General features: G+C 40.3%; 1 protein-coding gene across 7 annotated transcripts in view; it reads right to left on the bottom strand.

The window, feature by feature from the left end:
• TUBGCP2 (tubulin gamma complex component 2) overlaps nt 1-14,512 on the bottom strand; it is a 273,496-nt gene that overhangs the window by 178,054 nt on the left and 80,930 nt on the right. The window contains exons 1-2 of one of the 7 annotated variants that reach the window (XM_069980751.1): nt 5,190-5,439; nt 3,690-3,848 (exon numbers count right to left, since the gene is read on the bottom strand). In XM_069980751.1, coding sequence (XP_069836852.1) covers nt 3,690-3,839 — 150 coding nt within the window. In that variant the 5' untranslated portion in view covers nt 3,840-3,848; nt 5,190-5,439. Of the gene's footprint in view, nt 1-3,689; nt 3,849-4,890; nt 4,910-5,013; nt 5,146-5,189; nt 5,440-14,512 lie in introns of those variants that run through there. The other 6 variants (XM_069980755.1, XM_069980748.1, XM_069980749.1 and 3 more) reach the window with 6 other exon arrangements.

Below are 14,512 nucleotides of genomic sequence, written 5' to 3'. Positions count from 1 at the left end.
TAAAAACACAGAAAGACTCTGTTCACACAATGTTGAAATTGAGTGGATGGCCGCCATATCACGGTACTGCCATTTTTTCAATACAACAGCCGCTGTTTTAAGATAACAGAAAATATTTGTTATTAAATGGCTGTCATCCACTCAACTACCACATTATGTGAACAGAGCCTTTCTGTGTTTTCAATCCACTCCTGGTTTTGGTTGCTATGAGGACCTGACATTAGGACCAAATACTGCCTGAAATATACTTTGTGTGAACCCAGCCTAAGGGTGCGTTCACACCTACCGCATCCGCAGCTTATTTTTCCGCGGAAATCCGCAGGTCTGGTAGTGCAGATTTCAACCTGCGGGAAATCCGCATATGTGTGCGTTTTGCGGTTTTTCTGCAGCAAGTTTATCGCAACTGAAATGTCCGTTTAGAATAAGAGACATTTTAAACTGACATTTCAGTTGCGATAAACTTGCTGCAGAAAAAACGCAAAACGCACACATATGCGGATTTCTCGCAGGTTGAAATCTGCACTACCAGACCTGCAGAAAAATAAGCTGCGGATGCGGTAGGTGTGAACGCACCCTAAGGGTACAAACCCACTTGACGTATTTGCTGCGTGAATCAGTCTTAAAAATAAGCAGGTAAAACGCAGGTTGGCTTTATATAATTGTTCTGCGTTAAAATACGCAATTGCGTATTTTTGAAGCGTGAAGCTACATGCGTTTTTCGCACAGGTTGTTAACAACTGATGCTTTGCTAACAACAAGCTTCACGCTTCAAAAATACGCAATTGCGTATTTTAACGCAGAACAATCGTATAAAGCCAACCTGCGTTTTGCATGCTTATTTTTAAGACTGATTCACGCAGCAAATACGTCAAGTGGGTTTGTACCCTACAACACAATATTAGATTAGGATATTTTGCAGTACATTTGGACCGGTATTGTTGATGTGTGTTCAGAAATTCACACTTTGTCATCTGTATGCTTCTAAGGCTACGTTCACATCAGTGTTTCACCATCCGCCACCATTCAGTCTACCTTTTCCGTTTTGGAGTAAGCAAAACGGAAACTGGCGGATCTGTTAAAATCCCCATAGAGTCCCATGATATTTTAGTGTGCTCCGTTTGCCCTAATTGTGCTCCGTTTGCATGCAATCCGTTCAAGATCCGTTTTTTTGAACGGAGGAAAAAATTGTGTTTCCAGTATTTATATTTCCGTTTTAAAAAACAGATCACAAACGGAAAGTGCACTTCCGTTTTTTTTACATTGTAGTCAATGAGGACGGATCTGAAACGGAAGGTATTTCCGTTCACATCCGTTTTTGCACTGAGCATGCGCAGAAGCAGCAAGAAACCAAAGAAGAAAAATAAACTGATAGAAAAACGGAGGCTGACTGATGCAAAAGGATGCAAACTGATGAACAAAAGTCTGTTTTTTTAAGCCAAAATACAAACGGACCATTAAAAAAAGATGAACATTTTGCAATCACTTTGCATCAGTCTGCTCATCAGTTTATGCTCATCCGCTTAATTAATATGGACGGATCTGTTGGAAAAAAACGCTGACGTGAACGTAGCCTAAGCTGTATATACATTCCCAGGCAGTTATTTGTAAACTTTATTTTAGGTGCAACATAGATATGAGTTTTAAATCTTTAAAGCCCAGGGCCTTAAAGCCTTAAAGCCCAGGGCCTATTTTTCAAATCCGACCTGTCTCTGTTTATGTATTGATAACTCTGCAATGCTTTTAATTATCGCGGGTATTCTGAGATTGTTTTTTCATGGCATATTTCTCTTTATGTTTGTTGTAAACTTTGGTTGATACACTCAGTTTTCTGTTAAAAAAAAAAAAAAAAAAACAACAGTCTACAACATGTCGACTTTATGGTGACGTCATTTGGTGAACGTCCTTTTACTTTTTAGGATTTTAGTGAGCTTAGAAAATTTGCAGTGATTTTTTTAATTTTCAGGATATTTTCAAATTTTGATTTTATTAGGGACCAGTTCAGTTCTGAAGTGGATTTGAAGGGCCTGAATGTTAGTTACCCCTATAAATCTCTCCACTGTAAAAACTGCACCCCTCAAAGTAGTCAAAGTAGCATTTGATAAGTTTATTAGCTCTTTAGGTATTTCGCAGAAATTTAAAGTGTCACTATCGTTATAACTTTTAAAATCTAAATCAACAGAAGATGCGAAATAAAGCAAGTTTGCAATATACATTCGTTATTTTTTTGTTGTTATGTTGTAAAACAAAGCGGTAAAACTTACCAGAAATCCAGGTCCAGTCTCCTGAAGGCAGATTTTCTGACTTGTGCACGTTGAAAAAAACAAAAACAAACTAAACACAGGAATTCCAGCCAGTACAGAGTCATGGCTTAATATGTCTATCAATCACATGACTGCCTTCTCTCTGTGAGCACTCAGATGGCCTGGGATACACAGGACTTCCTGTTTTCTGACGGTTTCCTGTTTTTTTTTTGAGGAAAAAAAAAGTCAGAAAACAGGAAGTGCCATTTTCTCCATAACTAAAAAAAAATAATGAATGTAAATTGCAAACTTGCTTAACATCAAATCTACTGTTATATTTTGAATGTTATAACGACAGTGACACTTTAAAGTGACTCTGTACCCACAATCTGCCCTCCCCAAACCGCTTGTACCTGCAGATAGCTACTTTTAATCCAAAATCTGTCCTGGGGTCCGTTCGGCAGGTGATGCAGTTATTGTTCTAAAAAACAACTTTTAAACTTTCAGCCCTGTGTCAAACTGCCGTGGTCTAGAGTATCTGTGCATTAGGCTGGCACAACCTCTCTGTCCCTCCTCCCCACTCTATCATTAGGAATGCCCCAGGCAGGTATTCTCCTATTCATCAGCTGTGAGAACACGGCACATGGGCTGGATCGTTAAGGCACCTGTGCAGTGTTCACTGCAGAGGAATAGGAATAATCCTGCCAGTGGCATTCCTAATGACGAAGAGGGTCGGGAGAAGGGGCAGAGGGGTGGTGCAAAGTTAGGGCACAGATACTTTAGGCCACGGCAGTTTGACACAGGGCTGCAAGTTTAAAAGTTGTTTTTTAGGACAATAACTGCATCACCAGATGAACCGACCCCAGGACAGAGCTTGGATTAAAAGCAGCTATCAAAAGGTACACGTGGTTTGGAGGGGGACAGATTGTGGGTACAGAGTCGCTTTCGTTTTTTTCTTCGTTTTCGCCCTATGGTAAAACTGACATTTTATCTATGTTCCTCAAGTCAGTACGATTACAACCATATGTAACTTGTATAACTTTTATATTATTTGATGGCTTTTAAAAAATGTAAACCTTTTAAAAAAACTAAATGTGACTTTTTGATCACTTTTTATTAAATTTTTTCTGGATTTAATGTAAACAAAAAGCCGGGATCAGTCATTCCGACGCTGAGCCCTGGCCGGCTCATTACAACGGATCTCCCCTCCGCAATCACATCGCGGGAGGGAGATCCCCCACTAGACACCAGTGACGGGGCCACCACCACTATTCAAATGCAGCTGTCAGCTTTGACAGCTGCATTTGAATAGTTAATTAGCCGGCCGCGGCGATCGGCTGCGGCGGCTAATAACCGCAGTCCCTGGCTACACATAGCAACCGGGGACCAATTCTAATGATTAAAAAAAAATACCCTTATCTGACAGAAGTCTCCATTTAAGGTATTTACCTTGGCACTGTGAGCAGACACACTAGTGGTGACATACGGCGTGCGATTCTTCTGTAAGAGATCTATGTAAAGCTCAGCTCCCTCAGTTCCATGAACACGGAGCAAGCTGATGAGCTCATTTACATCATGATGAATTCGAAATTCACTCATTGTGGATGTCTAAAACAAATGAAATTGAGAGAAAATATGCCATGATGTAAAACTTAAAAAAAAAATTATTTAAATTAATTATAGTAAAAAAAATACAAAGCAAGTCCAGGAGCAATTCAGGAACACATTTCGCAGTTGATGCTAATATTCATGCAGACTAAGGGTGACTTTACACAGAGAGATTTATCTGCCACAGATTTGAAGCCAAAGCCAGGAACAGACTATAAACAGAGATCTGGTTATAAAGGAAAGCCTGAGATTTCTCCTCTTTTTAAATCCATTCCTGGCTTTGGCTTCAAATCTTTGGCAGATAATCTTTCTGTGTAAATGGACCCTAAGGGTGCCTTTACACAGAGAGATTTATCTAATATTTTTGAAGCCAAGGCCAGGAATGGATTTGAGAAGAGGCTGAATCTCAGCCTTTCCTTTATGACCTGCTCCCAGTTTACAGTCTGTTCCTGGCTTTAGCTTCAAAAATCCGTCAGATAAATCTCTCTGTGTAAAGGCACCCTCAGGCTATGTTCACACACTCTATAAACAACGGCCGTTAAGCATGAACGTCCTTTGTTTAACAATATCTACGGCCGGAATTAACAATCATGTTCACGTGGAATGGCCGTTGTTTGTACAGCGTGTAAACATAGCCTAAAACCACGTGTGATCTGGATAGAATGGGGATGTTATGTTTTCTGGATGTTTCAGCATGATGATCAAGAAAACAAACTGAATTTTATCCAAAAGCTATAATAAATAAAACACGTACATGAGTGTATATAAATCATACTATCATAGAAGCTTTTTGACCATAAGAATACAACAGTCAGTAAACAAAGTACATTCCTCTAAGAGTTAGAAAGCTAATGTAAAGAACATCCATGAAATTGTGATGCAAAGTGTGTGTTGCAAAGGTTGAAATCTAAGTATATAGCACAATTGGCCAATCATTGCCATTGAAGTCACTAATAGGTTCTGTAGGAGGCATTACAGTGAATGGAGGTGGCATGTGGTACACGTCTACATCCCTTCTTACAGACATATAGCAGCAACATACAGGCAGCGTAGCGGCAGGAAAGCTGCAAGAGACTATCAAATAGGTGACAGAAGCTCATGAGGTAAAAGAGTAAAAAGACAACAGGCAAGAAGCTGACAGGCAATGTCTCATCCCTTGAATCACCTCTCGATGCTACCCTAAAGCTTCTTCCACCACAGCAGGCCTCTTCTATAGATTTGGAGCTGTATGTGCAACCTACACTGAAAAGGTCGGACAGAGTGGTCATGACAACAATACACCGCGAACCTCGAGCGGGTTCCTGAGTCGTGGAACGCAGAAAGTTAGAGGTGAAAACTCACAATTCCAGAGTCTTTTCAGTCACATTAACGTGCCATCGCTTCCTTTAATTCTGACTTCTTCAACATGGCGACTCCAGTCGCATGCGTTGTCCTCTTGTGTTTGACAGTATGGTAGAGGCAAGAGTGGAGCGGCTCCTGGAAGGTATGAGGCCACAAGGGGGCGGAGCCTCTTTGAGGAAGGGGCGGGGATTCACGGTTACTAACGTGCAGGCTGTGCACAGCGAGAACAAGCGGAGGCAGAAAGCAGCGTGTTGAGGCGGGAACGAGATGGAGGCTGCAGCAGCAGTTAGTTGAGGGTACAAACTAGAATGGTAGATGCTACATTGTATCCTCTCCTTTGAGTCTGATGTCAGCAGGAGGGGCGGGGACTCGACTAGAAGGGGTGGAGTGAAATTGACCTTACAAGCAGGAAGTAGGAAGCAGTGAGCTGCTGCACCATTCACTCCGGTAGAGCCTACAATGTATCCTCTCCTTTGAGTTTCTCACTGTAGGGGATACATTCTAGCATCTTCAGTAGTGAAAACGCTAGAATGTATCCTCTCCTTTGAGGCTCTCAGTGTAGGGGATACATTCTAGCATGTTCAGTACTGAAATGGCTAGAATGTATCCTCTCCTCTGAGTTTATCCTCTCCTCCGAGTCTCTCACTATAGGGTATACATTATAGCATGTTCAGTATTGAAATATTTAGAATGTATACTCTCCTCTGAGAGTATACATTCTAGCATGTGTGGTATTGAAATGTCTAGAATATATACCCTCTTAGTACTCAACATGCTAGAATAAATCCCCTATAGCAGGGGTACTCAACAACTTTTAGTGAAGGTCCACTTACCGGGGTCTATTGTCAGGTGAAGGTCCGAGCTGAACATCAGTAGGAAACGTGTTTTGTTACTTTGTCACAAACGTTCAACTATTTATATACAGAATTGCTGCTTATTAGCGGGAAAACTGGCATTTTTTTCTCTCTCACCAGGCCTTTGATATTAGGTACAAAGGGGGTGACTGCCCTGGTAGTATATAGCCCCCCTGTTGCTCCCCCAGTAGTGTATAGCCCCCCCTGTGCGCTCTCCCTCAGTAGTATATAGCCCCCTGTTGCTCCCCCAGTAGTATATAGCCCCCCTGTGCGCTCTCCCCCTGTAGTATATAGCCCCCTGTGAGCTCCCCCCAGTAGTATATAGCCTTCCCGTGCGCTCTCCCCCTGTAGAATATAGCCCCCTGTGAGCTCCCCCCAGTAGTATATAGCCCCCCTGTGCGCTCTCCCCCTGTAGTATATAGCCCCCTGTGATAAGGCCAGGTATTGGGATTTTACCTACTTGCACCGTACCTATATGACTACACCTATATAGACTGCCCTCTGAATGAGGAGATGATCAGAGCGTGATCAGAGGGTGACAGAGAGATGTTCTGGATGAAGAAGAGGAATGCTGGACGCACGTCACTTAGAACAGCTCCTGGAAAGTTATCATTTGTAGGCATAATACCCAAGGACCCAGAGACTCATCTATAAACAATTTATGGAAAACAAATACATTGCGCTCTTGGATTCATGAAAAAGTATCTTTGCACAGAATGTATTGTTCTACCCTTTTTGACCTTTTTGAATAATAATAATGAATACTAATATAGATGCCATTGCGCATGACTGAATATCTAAATCACTAGCACCGCCTCATCTATGCCTTATTAGCATTTGTTAACACCCTATATTTTATCTGTCTATAAAATGTGATTACCATAATAAAACTTGGGGCCATTTCTCCAGGCTTATAATCATGATACATTGTCTTATCTGTGTCCATGACGTATAAGTAACGAGCTGGTAATACTGCAGGATTCCAACTCTAGATATAATTTAAAAACCATCCTTTACCTGGGTTTTCGGCTTCTCTCCATAGAGAGATGTCAACATATAAATTTAGACTTATCATTTTGGCGTCCTAACCGGGACTCAGCCTCTTGCAACCAGAACGCAGACAGACGGGATGCGGTGATTTATCCGTCATCGGACGCACAGATATAACTGGCCAGGTAAGAAAGACTTTCCTTTCTTATGTACTATCTGTGCCTCAGGGGAACGGATCTAATCAGATTCCCGTCACACCTGCGTTCTTTATATATGTTTGTAAAGCTGAGTCTATTTGTTAGACAAAGAACTCTGTAACCCAGGATAGGACAAGGTTAAAGTGCTGCATTGCCGTCGCAAACTGTGGTGTGATTGAGATAAGCTGTTGCTGTATTTATGCTGAATTAAGAAAAGGGATTGCCGAACTTATTCACTTCTTCGTCCTTACGGGGAGGCTGTGATTAATGCTTAACCCTTGTAATACAGCATGGCATCGAGAACAGCTGCAAGGTCACAGACAGTAGGCGCATAGACTCTTTGTATGAATGGGTTCCTGAACTGAGAATTATCTGTCCAGAGGATGGTGGAAACAGTACTTGTATTAGTTCCACTCCTTGGGTTTGCCTTGTGGAAGGGTTACCGACATACACGGCATGGATCAGTAGATCCGTGGACGATTCTCACCTCCTAGAAGGAGAGAGCAAAGAGGGAAGGCATCCCGCCGCAAGCAGGAGCCTACTAGACAAGACCTAGACAGGTCTGGAGAGTCCCCGATAAGCTATCTAGGATCAGGGTGAGAATGGGACAGATGTTCACTAAAGAGGAACCCATCATCTTTATGGGAGGGCTATGGGAAATTGAATAGCTAAGATATAGTTAGCGATGGGCATGGGAAGATGCAGTGCAAGATCTAGAACAGATCTTGAGGAGGTTTGATATGAAGGCAGATACATGCCTTAGCCCCACCAACCTCTGGCTCTCTGACCAACACCTGGGAAACTCCTCACACTCCTGTGCACACTTATTTTTGCCTTGTGGGTAGGTAACCAGACCTACATGTAACATGCAGGGCAAATGGGTCCTTGGAATTTCCAGGAACCTTAGGGTCAATGTAAGTACTATCCCTAAGGGGGAATCAAGGATTAGAGTTCTAAGAGGGGAGGGTGTGGAGTAGATAGATGAGAGTCAGAGGGTCAGACAGAAGGAAAACATTCAGGATAATGGGTGGGAAGCACAGGTCTAGCTGGGTGGACATGTGCCGGTGACCAACAATATCTAGATAAGACAGAATATTGTAGTGTGTGTGGCAGACCCAAGCCACATCATTATGTTACACCATTGTACCCAGTTTATATCTGTATACAAACCCCAGATCCTGCGAAAAGCCAACCTACGTCCAATGGTGGCGTATAGACCCTTTGTTCTGCAGGAATCTTCCCCTTGGTCAGCTGTTGAAGTAGTTACTTTGATTTAAAGTGCCCCTGACCTGATAGTAGGACCAATGCCTTTTTGAAGTGGGGAGCCTAACCTCAAATAGTGTATAGTGCCATGTAAGTGTCTAAGTACAATGCCACATACTCAGACAAGGAGAACAGTCCAGCTCATTGCTAGATACAGTACTGAGAGAGCTGAAAAGAGGTTAATTAATGCTGCGTAGTGAAGCAGCATACAAAGTTTTTTTTGTGTGTTATTTGTTATGTTTTGTACAAGGTCATTAAACAGCTCTGAGGGCTGCAGATCACATGCAAGCAGAGTTAGAGAAAAAAAAAGAATCAGAGCTGTTAGTGTAATGTAATGTACGCTCCTACATTATATACTATATTTCAGCCAGTCTTACTAAGCTGGTGTTCCCCTTTAGAAGTAGTATGTGACTTGTTACAAAATGTTGATCATTTTCTGTTGTCCCGACCGTGGAACATTTGCTTATTCATGTACGCCAGTTTTTTTGTAATCAAAGATGGCGACTGAAAGCCGACCACTCCCTCATATCATCCACGTCTGTATTATAATTGTGACGTCTCAAAACCATGCCCTAAGCCAACACCCCTATATCCGGTTATCTAGTCCGGTGGCCATTTTAGCTCCTGGCATTTCTGTCCTCCGCCCATACTGCTTAGTGTCACTGAGGGGGCGGGCACAGGACTCTCCGATAGAGTCTGACAACTGTTTTGCACATTTATCAATGAATGTTATTACCTGATGGTGAAGAAAGTTAGACAAAGGTTTGTTGAAAGGAAAAGTATAGAGACTGTTTGAAGGAATCAGGTCTAGTAGACCTATTATTGTATAAGATTGTTATACAGAAGTGTCAGTAGGAGTCAGAGGGAAAAAGTACGTTTATTTGGAATGTCAAGAGAAAAGTGATAATTGGTAAAGATCAAACGCAGAATTTTGTGCACTTATTAAGAACCCAATGGTATAAGGAGCCTGTAGTAACTTATTACTGTAACTTACACATTTTTATTTAAAAAAAAGTATTTTGTAGGTATATATATGTATCCCAATATATATTGTAAACAGATTTTCTTTAAGTGTGTCCCCAACGTATGATATTTCTAAGAAGTAGTTTACTACAGTAAAATATATATATATTTCTATGTAACTTTATTTAACAAGTCTTTATATATGTATATATATATGTACACATCTATCCTAATAAGTTCTACGCAAATTGTTTTTTTTTTCCTACTAAGTTATAAGTATGTGTGCCACTGTCCAAGGTTACAGTCTGGTGTATAAGAGCACAGCGCTGATATCTTCTGTAACTTCAAGAATGTTTGAAAAAAAAAAAAAAAAAAAAAAACTTCCAAGAAGTTTTAACTCTTGTATCTATGATTTTACTGCTCACTGCTCAAGGTTAGAAGTGAAGCACAGAGCGTTCTGTTTACTGATAAGAGCAGCGTATTGAAGGATTAGGGTTAAAAGTTTTGTGATGATTATAGCAAACTTAGCTCATGAATATATATTGATAATCCCTAGTAAAGCCAAACTCATATCCATGGCTCCAGTCTGCACTCCTTATGCCCCCAATATATATATATATTTTTTTGCTAAGTGCATTGAATCCAGCATCTCTGTTGCCTCTTGATGTAGATTCAAATGGGGGAGGGGATAGAGGTGAATATTTTGATGTTTTAAATTATTTTTAAACACCGTACAATTTTTTTATTTTTGAATAAGGATGTTTTTATTACTTAATGTGTTTGATATTTTAAATCTGAAGGATGAAAATGTAATTGAAAGCCCAAATATTAATGAAAGTTTAAAAGTTTTCATTGTAGATTATACCAGACTTTTCAAAGATGGATGACACAAGACGCAAGGATATATGGTGACCGCCATGCAGCGTGACGTTCCACTGCAGAAACCGCTCCTGCCATAAGCTGGAGGTGAGGACAATCACTGAGACATGTAGGATGGTTGGAGGTAACTGTGCAGAGGTCTATATGAAGCCCACCATTATGGGTTAATTGGCAAATTAGAGATTTGTTTGGTCCCTGGGCTTACCAAAAACACTTGTAGAAAGAAAAAAAAAAAAAAGAAGAAAAGCCGCCATAGAGCGGCTGACGCAACGTTCACGCAGACAAACCCTGAAGCAAAAAGGGTGATGGATGATGGATGAAGCTGCCAATGCTGTTTCTGTGCTCTTCCCAAGGTAACTGTACAAAGCGTACAAGGGAATGGGGAGATGTTTCCAGTCTCTTCCTGAGGTAACCGTACATAGTGTACAGGTGGAGGGGGAGATGTGGATCTGTTTGTTTTTAAAGGGAATGTGTCGCAAAGTTAAAAAAAATTTTGAAAGTGTTAAAACTGAATTTGTTATTTTTTTTTGTTAATTTATATGTGGTTTTCATTTTTTTTTTACATCTAAGGAAATATGAAAAATTAACAATCTAATTTTCCATATTTCCCAGTGATGACCACCAGGGGGAGCTCCACCAGGAAACTGCTGGTAAAAGCAGCCTGAAAGCCGGCTGCTGAAAAAAAGAGGCAGTCTCTGCTCAACTGCTGTGACATCATCACCTCCCTCCTCTTTTCACAGGGGAAACAAAGAGGGGAAAGGTGCTATTATGTGTACTGCTGGGCAGCACCATTTTGTTGTTGTCTGCACAGCAGTACACATATACAAGTGTGTCCCTAGCCTTTCATAATAAACCTCAACTGCTGCAGAACCTCCTAATACACCTCAACCTGCTGCAGAACCTCAGACAGCTCGCCTGCTCACACTCATCTCCCAAACTTCTCACCGCCCATCCCCCGCATGCACATAGTATTGTTGTTACACTTATACAGACAGCTCATGTCATACATTCCACATGTAGAGGGTATGTAATACAGGAGAGTACAGGCTATTGCTCTCTGGTGTCAGCAGTGTCACACGTTACATGGGTAGAGGAGGTGTGTATGTGTGTGTGTATATATATATATATATATATATATATATATATATATATATATATATATATATACTTTCCTGTATGTGTGTGTGTATATATATATATATATATATATATATATATATATACATATATATATATGTATATATATATATGTATATATATATACACACACCTCTGTGTAGCGTGTGACACTGCTGACACCAGAGAGCAATAGCCTGTACTTTCCTGTATGTGTGTGTATATTAATACACAGAGGTGTGTGTATATATATATATAAATATACTGAACTAATCCAAAGATTAATCTTATATGGTCACTTCCTTTATATTATTGCTATGAATCACTGAAAAATTGGAAGTTATAAAATATACCTTTTATTTCTTATCATTAAAAAATGTGTCAAGAAAAAATGTATATTCAAACAGAAAAAAACAAAACACTCAAAAATTCCTCAATAGGAGGCAAATCAAAAAAACAAAAAGTTCATGTGTGCTTGAGGCTCTTCACGGCCAACATCACGCTGCCACCAGATTATTATAGTGTATAAACTGTTATTATTGCACTTGTATGGTAAATTTCATTATATAGTAGTTATTGCACTTCATTATTTTTATTATTAATTGCACATAACCATATTTCCTTATATTGCAGCTCTTCCGTAATTATTGCACTAGTAGTTATTGCACTTTTTTTCCTTTCTTCATTACACATAACCACTCTATTAATTTTTAGCATAAATCAGTACGGTGCATAGTCCATCTATAGGATCTTGCCAGGTAAAGTTCTCACAAAGTGCAAAGCATTTCACAAATGTTTCACAAAAATAGAATTAAAAAAAGGGACTTCCCTTTGTATATTCGTTGAAGTCCATTCAGATTGTTATATTTGTAGCCCTACGCGTTTCCTTTAGCGATAAATCCTCAGGGGCTTGTAGCGCTTGCTTCTTAATGGAGATACTTGCATGTGAACAGCTCTGATGTTGGCCGCACACTAACTCCTGTCTTCAAGCCTCCTTTTTATACCGTCCACGATCCCGCCTTCCTTTTGATGGACGCAGTCCTAAACCAATCAGGTGTCCCTACTCGTTCCCGCAATGTGGATACACCTGGGTAATGGGCTTTGTTACGTCCGGAGTCCCGATCATGTGACTATCACGTGTTCATTTATCATGTGGTTTCACTTTGGAACGCATAATGCGTTCCAAGTTCCGCTTACGACTTCCGTATCTTTTTTGATGTTTAAACTGGCTAGTAGAGAGGTAAGATGTTTTCTTAGATAGAGAGGAGGTGTTTTACATAATTAGAAGTAGAATATTTGACTTTTATCACACAGCAATGCGACAATCCATTATTACGGGACACTTTCACTGAGTCTCACTTGAAACACATATATGATATAAAGTCATTTAGGCCTCCTGGTTTTACTGTGTTCAGTCTAAAAGTCCATTGGGCTTCTTTTTGCAACAACAGTCTGTTGAAATTTCCTAGGCGTCTCGTTCGCTCAATCACCTCCAAAACCTGACACTTCAGACCATCCACTTTTCCATCATGTTCTTCTATAAAGTGTAATGCAACTGGCGTATCTCTTTTATTCTTTATATCGCCAATGTGCTCACCCAGCCTTTTTCTCAGGGATCTGAATGTCTTTCCCACATACCCCTTCGGACATGGGCATGTGAGTAAATAGACTACTCCTTCAGTCGAGCAATTAGCGAAGTTCCACATTATATAAGTTTCACCCGTGGAGATACTTGAAAAGATTTTGCTCTGATTAATGAATTTGCACATAGTGCAGTGACCGCATTTGAAGGTTCCTTTTACTTTTTCTTCCCTTTTACTTCCCTTTTCTTCTTCATTTTCTTTTGCAGGTAGGTAGCTGTGGACAAGCCTGTCCCTAATATTTCTCCCTCTCCTGTATGTTATCAGAGGGTACTCAGGAATGAGATGAGAAATTATTCTGTCAGTTTTCAGTAATGGCCAAAATCTAGTCAATATCTGTCTGACTTGAGCCGATTTTTCATCATATGTTCCCACAATTCTTATTGCTGCCTCCTGATTACTTTCTTCCGTCCTTGTAGATGACAGCAGCTCATTTCTATCCTTAGTAAGTGCCTTCCAATATGCCACCCGTAGCACTTTTTTAGGGTACGAGACGCCTAGGAAATTTCAACAGACTGTTGTTGCAAAAAGAAGCCCAATGGACTTTTAGACTGAACACAGTAAAACCAGGAGGCCTAAATGACTTTATATCATATATGTGTTTCAAGTGAGACTCAGTGAAAGTGTCCCGTAATAATGGATTGTCGCATTGCTGTGTGATAAAAGTCAAATATTCTACTTCTAATTATGTAAAACACCTCCTCTCTATCTAAGAAAACATCTTACCTCTCTACTAGCCAGTTTAAACATCAAAAAAGATACGGAAGTCGTAAGCGGAACTTGGAACGCATTATGCGTTCCAAAGTGAAACCACATGATAAATGAACACGTGATAGTCACATGATCGGGACTCCGGACGTAACAAAGCCCATTACCCAGGTGTATCCACATTGCGGGAACGAGTAGGGACACCTGATTGGTTTAGGACTGCGTCCATCAAAAGGAAGGCGGGATCGTGGACGGTATAAAAAGGAGGCTTGAAGACAGGAGTTAGTGTGCGGCCAACATCAGAGCTGTTCACATGCAAGTATCTCCATTAAGAAGCAAGCGCTACAAGCCCCTGAGGATTTATCGCTAAAGGAAACGCGTAGGGCTACAAATATAACAATCTGAATGGACTTCAACGAATATACAAAGGGAAGTCCCTTTTTTTAATTCTATTTTTGTGAAACATTTGTGAAATGCTTTGCACTTTGTGAGAACTTTACCTGGCAAGATCCTATAGATGGACTATGCACCGTACTGATTTATGCTAAAAATTAATAGAGTGGTTATGTGTAATGAAGAAAGGAAAAAAAGTGCAATAACTACTAGTGCAATAATTACGGAAGAGCTGCAATATAAGGAAATATGGTTATGTGCAATTAATAATAAAAATAATGAAGTGCAATAACTACTATATAATGAAATTTACCGTACAA

This window comes from Dendropsophus ebraccatus, chromosome 8 (assembly GCF_027789765.1).
Source record: "Dendropsophus ebraccatus isolate aDenEbr1 chromosome 8, aDenEbr1.pat, whole genome shotgun sequence".
NCBI classification, from domain to species: Eukaryota; Metazoa; Chordata; class Amphibia; order Anura; family Hylidae; genus Dendropsophus; species Dendropsophus ebraccatus.
The sequence above is the reverse complement of the archived record's forward strand: the minus strand, read 5'-3'. Positions and strand labels throughout refer to the sequence as shown.